The 18868-nt window shown below is 38.0% G+C and overlaps 1 protein-coding gene across 1 annotated transcript in view; it reads left to right on the plus strand.

Annotated features, from left to right (window-relative positions):
* Positions 1 to 18868, plus strand: part of LOC150075413 (trafficking protein particle complex subunit 12) — a 114935-nt gene that overhangs the window by 41787 nt on the left and 54280 nt on the right. Inside the window, exon 5 of the mRNA XM_090388358.1 lies at positions 6246 to 6359. Coding sequence (XP_090244484.1) covers positions 6246 to 6359 — 114 coding nt within the window. The remainder of the gene's footprint in view (positions 1 to 6245; positions 6360 to 18868) is intronic.

Here is an 18868-nt window from a genome sequence, read left to right on the forward strand (position 1 = left end):
TCCCATATGTTGAACAGTGTCACAAACAGCTTAACAGATTCTTTAAAGATACCGAATTTAAAATTGTGGCCAGGCCAATACGGAAATTACACACTATACTGAACAATCGCTCAGTCCTTTCCTTGTTCACAACACAAATTAATGACCTGGTATAGAACATTTCTTGCGGTGATTGCAACTCCTCTTACTGAGGTTCGACGCGTTTTCCTTTGAATATTCGTGTTAATCAACATGCAGCCTCAGTTCATGCTTCTCGTTCAGCAGCGTCAGAATTAGCCTTTCACGCCATTAACGGAAAACATACTTTTTTATTTAACGAGGCCAAAATACTTAGTGTCCAACGTCATTATACACAACTATTAATTGCAGAAACCGTAGAAATTACAAATTATACGAAAATTCTGTTAATGTTTGTCGGCTGTATCTCATCTCAGATTTGTGGGCTTTTATGCGCATGCGCAAAGACAAATAATCCCTATTTAAGTTTCATACTCACCCATATTCGATAATTTTCATTCCTGTGATTTTTTTTTATTATTTCGACATATGATCGAAACACATTGTCAGCTTCAGGAAGGAAAATCGTTTTGCAATTTTTTTTCGTTAAATTCTTTTAATTAATTTTCTTATTTTTAATTGCATTCAAATTGAGTTTTATTGTATTAAATTTATTTTTAATTAATTTTTAAATTATTTGTTATTCTAATATAAGTTTTTTGATTTTTTTTGTTTTAATTTCTGGAGAGTATCATACGGAAGTGTTCTACGTACTATATTGAGGTAAACTTCTCTTATTATTTTACAAATATTGATATCAACGTAGAACATATTGAGCAGTATAGCTCTGGTTCATACTATCTAACTCTTGAATAATATAAAGGAATGACAAGAAATAGGGAGAAAAATTGAGAATTTCTCAATTAAAGATGGTTGCCTGGATTTCTTCTTTGTCCAAGTTAAAAGGAAAACTAATTTTTGTGAACTTAATGTGCATTCAGAAACTGATTTAAAACAGTTTCTGAATGCACATTAAGTAAGTTTTTTCCCCATGGTAATGCATACATCTGTCCATCTTCTCTTGATAACTTTACATTAGGTTTATGATACTGTTACAATTGGTTGTGTGTGGGAAAGGGAAAAATATTAAACATTGAAGTAACAAATGATTCAGTGCATTAAAGGGGTGCATAACTGACACAAGGAAAGCTTGGAGAAGAGAAAAAAGTTATTGACAAGAATGTAGAAGAAAAAGCAGAAAAGCAACACAAAGTAATGAAATTTCCCCCTTACAAGTGAAAGAAATTATGGAAATAAAACGCTAAAACAGTCAATGCAAAAATAAATTGCAATCACATAATTACTGCTTTTAAGGATGGAAAATTATGAAAGTTATAATGAATTAATGTACAATTAGAGAGGAGCTTGGAGACACATGTAAACACACAGAAGGCAGATATTTCACTGTGCGAATTACTATTTTAAAATTCCCATGTGTCAACGGTCCACCTGCCAATGAAATTGGTGCAGGGCAATGCTGCACATTGTTCCGATATATTTGAGCAAAATTTTGCTATGGAAGAAATATAGGATGATGTTGCACAGGCTGTGGATGGCCGGTCGCCTGGTCCTGATCTAATCGAGGTGAAGATAATGAAGCGAGTGTTCCAGATAAGGTCTGATTTGATAATGAAAATGTTTAACAAATGTTTGGAGTCTGGTTCCTTTCCAAAAGCGTGGAGAGCGGCCGTTTTGAAATTAATAATGAAAAGTCCTGATAGACTTCCTAGTGAACCAGGTTCATATCGTTCCATAGCCTTACTATCTGTGATAGCTAAGACTTATGAATGGCTATGTATTACTCAGTTTATGATTAAATATGATGAGAATCATATGTCCTCTTGTAACCAGTTTGTTACAAAAAAGGAAAGTCAACAGTGGATGCTATCTATTAGATGGTAACTTATGTGCATTATATCCCTGGAATAATTGTTGATTTTCACAGCGCATTTGATATGCTTTGGTGGGAGGAATCCTCCATAGGATAAGAACTACTGGCTGTTCAGATAATTTGTATTCAGTTTTTAAAGAGTATTTCTCTAAGCGAAAGATTATTGTGAGAACTGGATTTACAGAAATAAGGCGAAATGTAACTCGAGCTTGTCCTCGGGGCTCAGTGATTGGCCCCCCCCCCACGCCTGGGCGATTGTGATGGATGATTTTTTGAATAGAAATCACGTTTGTGTGAACATAGTGGCATATGCCAATGATTTGTTAATACTGGTGTATGGTAATGCAAGATCCCAACTAGAGATGTGTGCATCCCAAGTTATGGAAGGATTGATAGAATGGTCCAATCTATATAAGTTGATCTCAAGAACAAATACTGTACAACTGCTGCTTAAGGAATGATTAAATATGAATAGACATCCAGTTGTAAGGTCGTTTGGTATGTCTATATGGTAAGTTACTGTCGTTAAGTTCGTTGGGGTGTGTGTGGGAGAGAGAATGATCCTTGTTGAGTGCATGAAGTGTTTGAAAAACAAAATACATGTTCTTTATGCTAAGCTAAGAAGGATGATAAGAACTGATTAGGGGATAAAGGGAAGGGTTTTGAACCTTCTCTACGAATGTTTATTTGTTCCCATTATTACTTATTCCTAAGTAGCTTGGCTGCATCGAATGACAAATTCTGTAATAAAGAAATACTTGCTCTAAATGCAGAGGTTCACTCTCCTGTGCACAACTCATGCTTGTAGAACAGTATCAACAGATGCTTTACAGGTTCTGGCAGGTCGAGTACCGGCTGATTTGCAGACTGTTTTGTCAGCATTATTATACTGTACCAAGAATAATATTAGAAAATCAGTGTTGGACATAGTTTCTTGTCCAGACCCCCGAAAGGATATACGTGAGGTCTGATGTGAAGGATGAAAAGATTAGGATTAAAGGCAAGTTAATGGCTGTATGGCAACAAAGATGGGATTTGAGTGAGAAAGGCCGAGTTACCCCATATGTATTTGCCACGAGTAGACATACTGAATGTACAAAAAATCCTTGGCAGCCTCTGTGCTACATTTTTAATCACAGGACATGGATTAACAAGAAGGTTGCACGAGTTGGGGCTTGCAGTAAGTGATTTATGTTTCTGTGGACAGCAAGAAACCAGTGTACATATCATGTTGCACTGTAATTGTTATCTTGATCTCAGGAATGAGTTGGAGATCTTGGGCAGACTTGAGCAAAGAAATCTATGGAGTTTTAATAAATTTTAATAAATAGAAGTTTTAATAAATTTGTGAGTTTGGTTTTTAAACGGAGAGCAAGATTATGGCTAGATAGTAGTACCTGTCTCCTCGTGGCTGGGAACGGTATCATTAGGATAAGTGGGACTGAGGTAACCAATACTATATTCTTCTTAGCTATGGCTAAGAAGAGGTATTGTGCTCTCTTTAAGTTGAATTGAGTTTTGTATTTTTAATAGTTGATGTTTATAAAAATAATAATGTTTTAATTACGACAATAGAATAATAGTGAAGTAGCATTATCCGCATATAAACTACAGCTTAGGAGGTGGATGTGCTGAAAGTGTTTCTGAATGTATGCCAGTGAAATTGACTTTGCATGTTTGACCTTAGGACATGTGCCCAGGGTTATTGCTACTTAGTATAGATCATTTAATTGGCATTCTCTTATGTAAGCGATAATACATATAGGTTTAAATATATATATTTTAGGAAGGACGTAGAGTTGCTAGAGCAAGTACAAAGAAGGGCAACAAGATTGGTGAGAGGAACAAAGGGCTGCTCTTACCAAGAAAGCCTTAATTTCTGCAAGTTGTAGCACCTACAAAGTGATCTGATTGAGGTGTATAAGGCCTTGAATGGCTTGAGCAGGTTCAATGCTGATGGGATTTTTCCGCTTCCTTAGATCATGAACCTGAGGGGCATAGATTCAAATTGAGGAAAGACAGGTGTAGAATAGATGTGCAGAAGTTTGCCTTTAGCCAGTGGGTAGTTGATTGCTGGAACAGACTTCCATCTGTTGTTGTTGTGGAAGTTAATACCTTAAATAAATTTAAGGCTGAACTAAACAAACATTTGGAGTGACTGGATGTGTGAAATGGGAAGGTTTTTTTTTTTTTTTTTCTTCTGGCTGATGCTGTATAAGCTTGCTTTCTTGCATCATGTGCCTCAACTAATGCTAACTATGTATCTGTTGGACACAAATTAGCAATAATATAGTAATTCAAGGATTATAGTGTTCTTTGACTCATTAAGTTCAGTTAATGTCATTTCGCAGTAAAAAATTGTTATTGTTATTTTCTGGTCAATTTTAATTAGAAATTAATATAGCAGAGCATTTCTTCAAAATGCTGTACTGTATTAGTTTTCCAAAGCACATGGTATAAAACAGGGGTGGCCAACAAGTCGATCGCAGCTTTAATTTTCGTTGGTTGCGTCACAACGAATTTTAAATATATATAAAAAATAGATTATTCAAAATGTAAATGTTACTATTATGCAGTCCACTGCATACGCTTATTACAAATCCGTTGAACCACGTGACTACCCTTGTCGCTGGCAGTGTGAAAATTCACACAGTTAATTTGTGGAGAGCATAGTGTATGTGTCGAATTCTTATTTAGCTTACATAATATTAATAACTGGACAGTACTTATATGTTAATTTAATACCCTTTGATTTTAAATGAATACTATGAAAAAGAGTAAAACGTATCATTTTTATCAAGAGTGGAAACTAAAATACTTTTTTTGTAATGATAAAATCAAAATTTTGTTGTTTGATTTGCAATGCTTCCTTGGCTTAAAAGTGCTCTTCAAGATCTGCAATTATCTCGAAATACTGCAATGCGACGCTTTGAAAAAATGAGTAGAAATGTGAGCGAATAATTGCGTGCTCATATTGCTAATGGTGTATCCTTTTCTTTACAACTGGATGAATCTACAGATGTCAGGTCAGTGGTACAGCTCAATTGCTCATTTTTGTTTGTATGTTTTTTGATGATTCTGTCACTAGGGAAGAACTGCCGACTATGGTTTCGTTAAAAGAAAGAACTAGAGGTCTTGATATATTTAGCGCATTCAAATATGCAAGATCATTTGCAAAAATATTATTTATTATTATTATTAGCCGTATGGTGCAAGAAAGCCTGAGGCTTATGTTGCACCAGCCAAAAAAAATTTCTGTGTTACCCTGAGAGAGAGAGAGAGAGAGAGAGAGAGAGAGAGAGAGAGAGAGAGAGAGAGATCGATCACCGAGAAGAATGATGATATCCAGCTCAGGGGTGTGCCAAGCCCATACTCATCAGATATGAAATCCTGTTTTTGAATTTAATAGTGAGAAATGTGTTTCTGAAATTGAGAAAGTTGTGGATGATTTTGAAACCAGATTCGGTGATTTTAAAACAATTGAAAACATTGTTCAATATATTTCTTATCTATTTAATGTCGACATAGAAACAAAACAAATTGCAGAAAAAATTTCTGAGATTTTTCACATGGAGAAAATATTACTTGAAAATGAAATTATTACATTGCGAAACGATATCTTCCTAAAAGCCAGATCATCAGAAAAAGACTTAGAAATATGTTTGCAGAGAGAAGTACCCAAATGTAAAAAAATGCAGTGAATATTTAAATTTCTGTTTTGGTCCACATATCTATGTGAATCAGCCCTTTTGTATTTGAAACAAACAAAGACGATGAATTGCTCTACTCTTATGGACTTGCATGCAGAAGACTCTTTACGGTTGGCCTTATCATAGTATATCCCTGATTTTGAAAGCATGGCAGATGACATGAAGACACAAATTTCACATAAATTAAAAAATTAAATATACGTTAATTTAAAATAAGAATTCTGAATTGTATCTAATTTTAAAATTTATAAACAATTTTCAATATGTGTTGATTAACTTTTTTAACCACGTGTAATGAAATTCTTGATATGGTAGATCATGACACGTTTTGAAGAAAAAAAGTAGATCGCATCACAAATTGAGTTGGCTACCCCTGGTATAAAGAATAAAATTAGCTTATCCACTTTTACAGTTTTGGGCAATTTTCTCTTGAATGTAAGGATTGAAATGTTTTAGTTTGGAGTTGCATGCTTTACTCTTTTTATGAAATAAATTTACGATATTGATTTTTCACTGATAGAGAATGGAGTTTTGGTGAATAAATTATAATTATGGAAATTTGTTTAATATTATTTTCTTTATTACAGGCATCTGGATGTTATCATGCAGCTATAAATTTGACAACCAGATTACTTACAGCTTGTGGGCAAGGTCCAGGAAAAGCTGGACATCCTTCTAAAAATACTCCATATTCTTTACAGGTAGTAGTTTTAACTGCTTACTGTTTTAGCAAGCTTGTCACTTACAGTCTTAGTAAATAGTTAATTTTTTTGTTTCTGATATTCATATTATGTTAGCATTTTTTGCTGACATAACAGCTTTTGCCACTACGTGTCCTCAACATTAGCCTAGGTAAATAAAAGGCCATCTCTTGTATTCTTTGTTACCCCAAATACTTTGAGGTAAACAATAGTGCATATACACCGATGAGCCAAAACATTATGACCACCTACTAATATGATGTTGATCCTCTACAGGCAGCCAAAACAGCTCGTACCCGGCGAGGCATGGACGCTACAAGATTTCTAAATGTGTCTTGTGGTATCTGCTACCAACATATAACCAGCAGATCCTTTAGCTCTTGTATCGGAGCTAAAGGATCCTTTAGCCACAGATCGGAGTTGCTATTCCAACACAAACCACAGATGCTAGATGGGATTGAAGTCTGGGGAATTTGGAGGCCAGGGCAATACCTGGAAGTCTTCCTCATGTGGCACCTCGGTGGGCAGGAGCAGCAGTGCATAGCACACGCTTCTTGATTAGACCGGGGTTCGAGCCCGTGCCCACCAAATACGGAGGATGCAGAAAGGTCAGGGAATGACCACCGCATATCCCTGGAGCAATATGGCCTTAGTTGCTAATGCTCCTAAAAACCAAATAACAAATACTTCCTCATGTTCCGCAAACCAGTCTCGAACAATCCGGGTAGTGTGGCATGGCACATGGGTTGAGCATGCTGAATTCTGATGGGATCCTTCCAATTGTTCAGGTTACGAACCTAAGGAGGCATAAATTCAAATTAAGAAAAGACAGATGTAGAATAGATGTGCGGAAATTTGCCTTTAGCCAGCGGGTGGTTAATTGCTGGAACAAACTTCCATCTGTCGTTGTGGAAGTTGATAGGTTAAATAAATTTAAGGAGGAACTGGACAGGCATTTGGAGCGAATGGTGTGTTTTTTTTTTTTTTTGGCTGATGCTGCATAAGCTCATACACTTGCTTTCTTGCATCACATGCCACTACTACTACATTATCCTGCTGAAAGATGGCACCACCAGAGGGGAAGACCATTGCCATGAAAGGGTGTACCTGGTCAGCAATGATGTTTAGGTAGGTGGTAGACATCAGATTGCCTGGCACATGGATGACTGGACCCAGGGTATCCCAGCAGAACGTCGCCCAAAGCATGACACTGGCATGCTTTTGTCCCACAGTGCATCCAGGCACCATCATTTCCTCAGGTAAATGACGCACATGTACCCGGCTGTCCACATGGTGCAACAGGAAACGTGGTTCATTGGACCAGATGACCTTCTTCCAATCACTCAAGGTCCAGTTTCGATGCTCGCGTGCCCATTGTAAGCACTGTCGCCGGTGAACCATGGTTAGCATGGGTACTAGGAGCGGCCTGTGGCTACGCAGTCCCGTTTTCAGCAGGGTTCGATGTACTGTGTGTTATGACACATTACTCCTATCACCAGCATTCCAATTACTGGTGAGTTGTGCCACAGTCGCCCTTCTGTTGCCATGTACCATCTGGGAGAGCCTTCACTCACCTCGAGCATCATTGAGCTGTAGTCATCCAACACCTCGCTGGCGGTTCTTGGGATTTCCCTCCTAGGACCACTTTCGGTAGGTACTAACCATAGCTGACTGTGAGCACCCCACCAGCCGTGCTGTTTCAGATATGCTCTGAACAAGTTGTCTGGCAATTACAATTTGGCCTTTGTGAAACTAGCTTAAGTCCACTGCCTTTCCCATCTGAAGAATAAGAGTAACACTGATTAACGGAGCTCGGTATCAGGTGTTTTTTATACTGTGTCCCGACCCACGCACACACCGTAGTTCACCTGCAGTTGCTTCGATTTGCATAACGACTTGCTGGTCATAATGTTTTGGCTCATCGGTATAATTTACAGTGATACTTTCCCCACCAAATTTCTATCAGAAGTGTGCAAATATAAAAGTTTTTATTTTTTTTGCTTTTATATTTTCCCCTAATTTTACTTAAAGGAACCGACATTTAATATTTAACTAAGAAAAAAACCCTTTTACATAGAGGTAATAAAATTATGATTCCACTTATATGAAGCATTATGAATTAAGCAAAGAAGAGTATATTTTATCTGTCACTTCTGTATAATGCAAACCGGAATGATGCCTAACCTTGTTGTACAGGAAAAAAAAGGCTACAAATTCACCATTACATAAATTACTGTAAATAAAAATTTATGTGGTAGTCAATATGTAGACTTTTTTTTTTTTTTTTTTTTTTTTCAAAAGGTATTTTTATTTTATACCAACAATTTTATGTTTTGCCTTATAGTCTGCTTGGTTTTTTTCATAGATACATCAAACTTCTTTTTTTTTTTTTTTCTATGCCTTTTTTCTTTTAATTTTTATTTGTGTTATCCTTTATTTAACTTTCCATAAATAAAGGTTTTTACCCTTGTGTGGTTCAGTGAACTCTGCAATAAGTACTTTGTACATTTTAACAGCAATGCACAAAACTAACAACAAAGTATTATTATTTTTATAAAGACAAGGTAAAGGTTATTTTTCTAATGATCCAAGTTAGTAATTTTTTGATAGATGAGGAAATAGTTTCATTATTAAATACCGATGTGAATCAGATAGAAATTTAATATGAAGAGGGTACATTATGTGATGAATATATACCATGCCAAGTGCTTCCAAGCCAACAGCTAGGGGCTGACCGGGCTAGCCGGGTGGATAAAGTGCCTGCCTGGCAATCCAAAGGTCGCGGGTTTGATTCCCGCCTCGGGCTTGGATCAAAGTACTGCGAAAAACCTTGGGAGGTGCATTATGGCCACAGAAGCCTATGCGGCAACAACTACCAAAAAAAAAAAAAAAAAAAAAAAAACAGCTAGGGAAAATTTTTTTTTTTTTTTTTTGACCACTGTGGTATTGTGCACTATGAATTCATTCCTCAAGGTGCCACTGCTAATAAGAAAGGATATATATATATATATATACAGGGTGTCTCAAAAGTATTGGTACAAATGTTTAGGAGAGGTAGGTAACATCTAAAGGAATGTGAATCGCATAGGAACCCATAACCAGAAAAGTCACCATAAGTTGGTAGACCGCGCTGTTGATCAATTTGCGAGAGGGAAAATTGCGGGCAGACCACGTTCGATGCAAACTCCTGCCATGGAAGAAAGTGTGTTGAATGCCGTCCAGAATAATCCTACCACCAGCACACGTGCCGTTGCCTCTGCCTTAGGTGTGTCTCGTTGCAGTGTACAGTGTGTCTGGCACGACGATTCCTTACACCCCTTTCATCTCCAAAGGGTTCAGTTACTGCTCCCCCAAGATGTTCAAGACTTGAATTTTGCAGCCTATGTTTTGTTCACGGATGAGGCTTATTTCACTCAGGAAGGCTTATTCAATCATCACAATGCTCATGTGTGGGCTCACGACAACCCACACGGTGTGTGCCTCCGTGCGGCACAACATCGCTTCGCAATAAATGTGTGGGCAGGTATGGACGGTGACTGCTTAATCGGCCCATACCTGTTACCATCCCGCATGAACTCTGCTAAATATCGGATCTTTCTTGAACAAGTTCTACCAGGGTTACTTGACGATGTTCCAGCAAACGTGAGATGCAACATTTGGTTTCAACATGACAGGGCACCTGTCCATTATGGAAGGTGTGTTCATGACCATTTGAACAGGTGTTTTGGGCGTCGATGGATTGGCTGTGGTGAACCCATTGCCTGGCCCCCACGCTCACCTGATTTATCGAGCCTTGATTTCTTTCTCTGGGGGGGGGCCCCCAAATCTATCATGTATGAATCGCCTGTAGAGACGGAAATGGATCTCATGGTGAGACTCGTCTGCGCTGCTGCTACTGTCAAAGAAACTCCAGGTGTGTTCGACCGTGTCCGCCAATCCATGCTGTGTCGGTGTCACGCATGCATTCACGTCTCGTGGTGGAACTTTCAAGCATCTGTTGTAACATAATGAAATGCATCCATCTCATACTCCATTGTTAATATTATGTCAAATAAATGTTTGCCACTAATTACTGTTTTGTGTCATCTCTGCTTCTTGTGCCTCTGCTACTACTTTCCCGTGACATTTCCGGTTATGGGTTCCTATGTGATTCACATTCCTTTTGATGTTACCTACCTCCCCTAAACTTTTGTACCAATATTTTTGAGACACCCTGTAGATGTAGAATTAAAGGCAATCCAGCAAAAGTATCTGGAATGATGGGCAATGAAAAATTGAAAGTTGTTGCACCTGCGCACTGCTCATTTCTCATGTAACAAGGGGCTGGCTATACACAACTGCTATACATATCCTTCCTAATCACCTGACCTCTTGCCATGCAATTTTCTCATTTTCTTGAAAATGAAAGACTGATTAGGAGGCTGTCACTTCTGCAGTGAACCTGAGGTTACCAATGCAACTCAAGATACTCTCCATACTATCTAGAACTTGTTATTTGGGAAAAAACTCTGCACAATATGTTATAACTATCATGTTGCTATTTTCCCTTTAGGTTTAATTTCATCAACACTTACTGCCTTCCATGCTTCTTTCATGACTTTTCTTATGGCCTTAGCTGCCAATGCGCCATTAAAAACCAAATCAAATCATGACTTTTCCATTTTTTTTAATAGCAATACTCAGTATCCAAATACCACCCCATTCAATCTACTGTTTTTAAGTGATGTTTTCAGCTCCTTTGTTTAGCAACTCATCAAAGTATTTACTTTGTATCTCAAAATATCTTCTGTTCTAACTTCACTCTTGTCATTTTGGTTACCCTTGGTTATGGGTTTTCCCTTATTCTGAGATTGTTAACTAAAGGTGAAAACATTTTACCACCTTCCTGTTATTTGTTTTTGGTATCTTTCCCAAATCTTCCCAAGATTTAGCCTTTTTTGCACATCTTGGTCTTGTGCTTTTTTTGTATTTTAATAAGGATTAATTACTTTAACTGACTAAAAATTTCTTATTTTTCCTTTCTTAACTGCTTCCTTTAACTTGTGTTCCATTCTGAATTTCCTATCTGTATAGTTTCTCTGCCCGCATACTACTTTTGCAGTTCCAATTGGCACATAATGGCTTTAGTCACCCATGCACCATAAAAACTAAAATCAAATTAATGCAGCTACCATTAAATTTCTCTTTGATTTTGCTATTCATTTAAATCATGTTACCATCAGAAATGCATAATTTTTGAGGCTGAAAGTTTGTATAAAAAGTTTCTATAGAAGTTTTAGTGATTTTTGGCAAATGAGCTTTATAATTTTGTCATTTTAACACTTTTTTTTTATACCTCTTATTTTAGTGCTAGTTACCATTTTTGATTTGCTCAATACAAGATATAATGATCACTTCCAATCTCAGATCCTCTGCAAATCTTAGCATATTCAATTATTTGTTTATTTAAAATTCTTTTCTGTAATGTTGTAATAAGTTTTGCTTTTTTTTTTCCCTGCTATGACCCTTTCATATAAACCCTTGTGCAAGCATGCACAAAATTCTGGTAGCGATTTGCCATTATCATTAGGTTTACCTTTTGCAAGTTTCTTACAGCATTTCTTACTGTGTTAGTCTGTAATTAAGTCACAAAGGCGGGTAGGTAAGTGAAGGCAGATTATGAGAAATCTTTGGCAAAAGATGCAAAGAAAAACAGCAAAGACTTCTTTACTTATGTAAACTCTAGAAGGAAAGGCATGAATCAGATAGACCCACTTGATATTGATGGTTCATTTGTTGATGATTCTGCTCAGGTAGTTGACAAACTGAATGAGTATTTTGTATCTACATTCACACATGAGGAAGTCAGAAGGGAAGTGGATGCCAGAAGCTTATCAAACTCAAACAGGGAGCTAAATGATTTTGTAATAATTGAGAACAAAGTGGAGGAGAAATTGTTGAAGTTAAACAGAAGGCACCTGGGGTGGATGGATCTAACCAGTTATATTAAAGGAAGTAAGCAAACCCTTAGCCCTCATTATGAGAGCATCCTTAGAGTCAGGGGGAGGTTCCCATGGACTGGGGATATGCAAATGTATCCCCAATTCACAAAGGGAGTTCAAAGGGTGACAAATAATTATAGACCTGTTAGTTTAACTTCTGTTCAGGGGGAAATAATGGAATCACAGGTCAAGGAGGTGATACAGGATCACCTAGACAAGACAGCAGTAATAGTTCAGACACAGCACGGGTTTGTAAAGGGAAAGTCTTGTCTGACCAATTTGATTGGATACTATGGTGTGGTCACAAAGAAACTGGACTCAAAAAATAATTTTGATATCATATACTTAGATTTTAGGAAAGCTTTTGATACTGTTGCACATGGAAGATTATTGTACAAATTGGAGCAGTATGTTATTAGTGGAGTTCCCCAGCAGTCTGTGTTGGGGCCATTGTTGTTTTCTTTATTTATTAATGATATTGATGAAGGTATATCAGTATGCTACTGCAACAGGATTTAGAAAAGTTGAGCAGATGGGTTGAGAGGTGGCAACTGAAGTTTAACATTGACAAATGCAAAGTACTGCATATGGGTAGCAGTAACCCCAGAGAAATGTACCAACTGGGTACATTTCTCTGGGGTTACACTCATGGTAGTGGAGAATGAAAAAGACCTGGGGGTAATTTTGCAGTCAGATATGAAGTGTTCTGAGCAGTTCAGATGGGCTGCAAGAGTAGCTCATGAGGTCTTGTCAATGATATACAGGAATTTTGCTAGCAGGGATAAAGAGGTGATTATCCCCATGTATAAAGCAATTGTCAGGCCAGACCTTTAGTGTATACAGATGTGGATGCCTCATTTTAGGAAAGATGTAGAGCTGCTGGAACAAGTAGTAGTAGTAGTGGCATGTGATGCAAGAAAGCAAGTGTATGAGCTTATGCAGCACCAGCCAAAAAAAAAAAAAAAAAAAAAATCACACCATTCCCTCCAAATGCCTGTCCAGTTCCTCCTTAAATTTATTCAACCTATCAACTTCCACGACAGATGGAAGTTTGTTCCAGCAATTAACCACCCGCTGGCTAAACGCAAATTTCCGCACATCTATTCTACATCTGTCCTTTCTTAATTTGAATTTATGCCCCCTTAGGTTCGTAATCTGAACAAGTGGAAGGATCCCATCAGAATTCAGCGTGCTGAACCCATTCAAGGCCTTATACACCTCAATCAGATCACCGCGCAGGTGCCTAGTCTGCAGCCACTGCAATTTGCAAAACTTAAGCCTCTCTTGATAAGAGGATCCCTTCATTCCCCTCACCAATCTTGTTGCCCTTCTCTGTACACGCTCAAGTAAATCTACAGCCTTCCTAAAATGAGGCCTCCAGACCTGTACGCAGTACTCAAGGCGTGGCCTGACCATTGCCTTATACAGAGGGATAATCACCTCCTTTTTCCCTGCTAGCAAAATTCCTATATATCATTGACAAAATCCCATGACCTGCCCTGGCAGCCTGTCTGCATTGCTCAGAAAACTTCATATCTGCCTGCACAATTACTCCCAGGTCTTTTTCATTTTCTACCACCTTAAGTGTAGTACCACACAGTTGGTACGTTTCTCTGGGATTACTTCTACCCATATGCAGTACTTTGCATTTGTCAAGGTTAAACTTCAGTTGCCACTTCTTAGCCCATCTGCCCAAATTATCTAGATCCTATTGCAGTAGCACACACTGCCATTACTGTCATTAACAACCCTGCCAACCTTTGTATCATCTGCAAACTTCGACATTAAGCCTGATATACCTTCATCAATATTATTGATAAATATACAAAACAACAGTGGACCTAACACCGAACCATGTGGGTCCCCACTAATAACATTAGTCCAAGAAGAGCAGCACCCATTGATTACCACCCTCTGTCTTCTCCCACTTAACCATCCTTTTATCCATTGTAGCAACTTACCCTTAATACCATTCTGCTCCAATTTGTACAATAGTCTTCCATGCGCAACAGTGTCAAAAATACAGAGGAGGGCAACGAGATTGGTAAATGGAACAAAGGTTTGCTCTTCCAATAAAGGCTTAAGTTCTGCAAATTGCAGCATCTGGAGACTAGGCACCTGTGAAGTGATCTGATTGAGGTGTATAAGGCCTTGAATGGTTTGAGCAGGCCCAGTGCTGATGGGATTCTTTCTGTTGCCCAGATTACGAACCTGAGGGGGCATAAATTCAAATTGGGGAAAGACAGTTGTAGAATAGATGTGCAGAAATTTGCCTTTAGCCAGTGGGTAGTTGATTGCTGGAACAATCGTCCATCTGTCATTGTGGAAGTTGACAGCTAAAATAAATTCAAGGCAGAACTAGACAAACTTTTGGAGTGAATGGGTGGGTTAAAATGGGATGGTTTTTTTTTTTTTTTTGCTGATGCTATGTAGCTGCCAGTGCTATATAGCTTTTTTTTTTTTTTGCTGATGCTATATATTTTGCTAATTACTGATTTTATGGTCCAAACCTTCACTTTTTTTTTTAGAGTGTGTGGTGCCATCTTCATGACCATCAATGACATTACTGATTTCACAATTCTTGAAAGACATTGCAACTGTTTCCCATTTCACTAACCCACTAATTTTTCACTCATTCATGCACTTGAAGTGTTCAGTTGCATCATTTGTTTGTTGGTGTGAAATAATGATTTGGTGCCTTCATTCATTTCTGCTCCATCCATTTGGTCCACTTGAATGCTTTAGAGTTTATTAATTGTGATGCCAAAATACTGCAGTTGGCTAAGGCCTCCTGGAATTAAAGCTCACTCCATTTTTTATTCAGCAGTCATCCTTTTTGTTGCATCTTTTATATGTGACCTGAAATAGTCACACAGTGAAAGAGCTCACTTTTTTTTAGAAGGCCACTTGGACATTTTGACCATGCTGTCTCTAGATACTAAATATAAAAATATCATTGCACACACCTGTTATAACTTTGGACCATAAAAGATTCAGAGGAATTTTAGGCAAAATTTTCCAGGGAAAAATGTGTCTTATAGTCTGGAACATACAGTAATATCTATTGTTGATTTAAATTTGTGATGATCATATGTTGTCACCACTGTTCTCAGCTAGAGAATTATTAAACTGCCTTTAATATTATAGTATTCTTGCATTGGTAGCAGACCCAGTGGAATCTTTCTATAGCTTTTTAAAAAAGGTCTGAAATAACTAAAGGTATGTTGTTATTCCTGTTTAGAATAGTTGAATTTTTCACCTCTATAATTGAAATTTTCAATTAAATGATTAAATGAAAAAAGAAGTACCTTTTTATATGATTATTATTTATTATGATAAGGTTATTTTTATTTTTACCTTGTCACCCTTACCTAAATTACATGGAATATTAAGTGAGTCTCACATTATATAACAGGATATTGCTGTTTTCTCATTTAATTAATATTCATACTGAGACTAATGCTGTTAATCTATTAATTTAAACTCTTTATTAACCCTTTAGTAATCTTTTACCAAAAAGTTACACAATTAAATGCATGGGATTCTGATAAAGCTGCAAGGACTTGAAACATATATATCATGGACACATTTGAATATTTCTCAATTTTTTCTTATTGGTCAGCAGTTATTTTATGGACTGTGAAATATCATTTCCATTTTTTTGGTGATAGCATTTATTTTTTAAAAATAACTTTTCAGCCCAACTTGTTGTGCTGGCAATATATATAGCACAACTGGAAGTAAAAATACCTTTACCATTACTATAACTTTTATGAAATATGTTTTAATATCTTTAGTAATTTTTTTATAAAAATCTAAGAACACAACTCTTGAAAGTGTTTTATCATGTGGTTACTTATGAATATTTTAAAATGGTTCAATGGGCTTGTAAAAATAAAATATCATTTTTTAACTACAACAGTAGTAAGAGGAGTAGTAGTAGTGGCAAATGATGCAAGAAAGCAAGCTTATGTAGCATCAGCCAAAAAAAACCTGTACACTTCACCCATCCATACCCTCCAAGAATTTGCCTAGTTCTTGCTTGAATTTATTCAAACCATCCACAACTACAACAACAAATGGAAGCCTGTTCCAACAATCATCCACTCCCTGGCTGAAGGTGGGGGGGGGGGGGGGTTCCTGCACATTATCCTGCAAAACCATCCTTCCTCAACTTGAATTTATGCCCCCTCACGTGTGTAGTCTCGGCAGGAGGAAGAATGCCATTAACATTTAGCTTACTCAATCCATTCAAGCCTTAATTGCCTCAATCAGATCTCCCTGCAGGTTCCTAGTTTCTGGATGCTGCAATCTGCAGAACTGAAGCCTTTCTAGGCAAGAGTACCCTTTTGTTCCCTTCACCAACATTATCAATGCAAAAAATAAATAACTTAGGACAATGTTGGGTAAATGTTTTGAGTTAAATCGAACGTGTCTGCAATTCTGCCCAGACACAATAGGAGGGAGTACACATTGATAGCGCTGTCAATCAATTCAGCCATGGAGAGAGAATATGCAAGGCCCATGGGATAGACTTTTTCTACTCTATGAGCTTGTTAACAGGAGAACTGTTTTTGCAGAGATAGATATTTGCTGATGCTATCGAGGCAGTGCTAGGTGGGTTGGAAAACTTCTAGCTTGGGAGGATACACGGATAGTACATTAACTAGAGTCACAGGCAGAGGTGAAAGTGATCCTTGCACTGCTTCTGTAGGAACATGCAGCAGCCTAGAAAGCAAGGTGTCAGGGTCTTCAGGCTCTGCTATGGTTCAACGTGGAACAAGAAATACAGGAGCTGTGTTGGGATAACGAAGAGTGAGAACATTAGAAAGGTGATAAGAGGATGCAATACTCTTGATCTGGTTATGAGTAGTGATTCTTCATGCATTATGAAATACACTGAAAGGACAGAATTAATGGGATACCTGGTTTCTGGGCAGCATGATGGTGTCACCCCTCTTGCTAGTGGATAAACCGGGCACCTCCATAGCCAGGTGGGCAGGAGCGGCAGTGCGTAGCACACGCTTCTTGATTAGACCGGGGTTCGAGCCCGTGACCACCAAATACGGAGGATGCGGAAAGGTCAGGGAATGACCACCGCATATCCCCGGAGCAATATGGCTTTAGTTGCTAATGCTCCTAAAAAAAAAAAAAAAAAAAACCAAGTGGATAAGCCCACCGCTTGGCAGGTATATAGGTACACTGCATCCACGTAGATGGTAATCCAATGTCAGTATGGATAAGCATCGTGAATTAACCAACTTTGAAAGAGGGACAGTAGTGGGTGCCTGACACGTGGGTCACTCTATCACGAAGGTGGTACAGAAATTGCACTATCCCCATTCGACAGTATCAAGAGTGTATCGGGAATATGCCATTTCTGGAATAACATCTCATTGTGGAGAAAGGAGGTAGATGAACATGGCTATCGATGTCTATCTCACATTGTTTCAGCCAACCAGAGAGCGACAGTGGCACAAATCACCACTGACTTCAATGAGGGAGGTGCCAGAACGTCTCCACCAAGACTATCAGGTGATCATTAGATGCAGTAGGTTATAGGAGCTGCTGACCCACTCATTCTTAACACCATGACACAGGACTCTATGCCTCAACTGGGTGGTTCTAGCTCATGTACAAATAGACAGGAGGAAGTTATATTAACAAGACTGCGCATTGGGCATACCTTCCTCACTTACAAACATTTACTTTTAAGAGAAGATCCCCCGCTCTGCTCTGTCTGTCAGTCAGATACAACTTACAGTAAGGTACATCCTGATTGATTGTCCAACCTATTCAGCTGTTTGTACCACATCCTTCCAATCATTAGCAAATTTGCAAGCTCCTCTAACCCTCTCTCGTGTACTTGGTGACAAAGCAAACCTAAGTGAACTCTTTATATATATTAAACATCTAGGAATAATAAATACACTCTGATATATCCATCCTAAATCATTAAAATGAACGTAATGACGCTGACAGACACATATTGGCCACAGTTGCCCTTGTGTCATGAAACTTTCATACCAACGACAACGATCAACTGGGTGAAAGAACATCGGCACTGGACCTTGGATGATTGGAGACGGGTCTCTTGGTCCAATGAGTCCGTTTACAGTTATTTCGAGAGGATGGGAGGGTGTATGTATTTGGTGGAAACTGCACAAAGCTATGCACCCCCAAGTCAACAAGGAATTGTTCAGGCAGGTGGACGGTCGGTAATGGTCTGGGTCGTGTTCAGCTGGTACAAGCTGAGACCTCTGGTATGTCTAGACCAGTGGTTTTCGACCTTTTTTTAATAACAGCACCCCTAAGTAATTTATTTTATTTTGTGGCACCCCTACTCAATTTTTTGCCTGTTAGATCCAATTCTCTCTGTGTATATGTGTGTGTGTGTGTGTGTGTGTGTGTGTGTGTGTGTGTGTGTGTGTGTGTGTGTGTGTGTGTGTGTGTATATTTGAATAATGAACAGTAGTTGAAAACAGTAGTGAAAGAAAATAAAAATAAAGGAAATCAGAGGCAGCAAAA

Source organism: Mastigoproctus giganteus, chromosome 14 (genome assembly GCF_048544385.1).
Source record: "Mastigoproctus giganteus isolate SK-2022 chromosome 14, ASM4854438v1, whole genome shotgun sequence".
NCBI lineage: Eukaryota > Metazoa > Arthropoda > Arachnida > Uropygi > Thelyphonidae > Mastigoproctus > Mastigoproctus giganteus.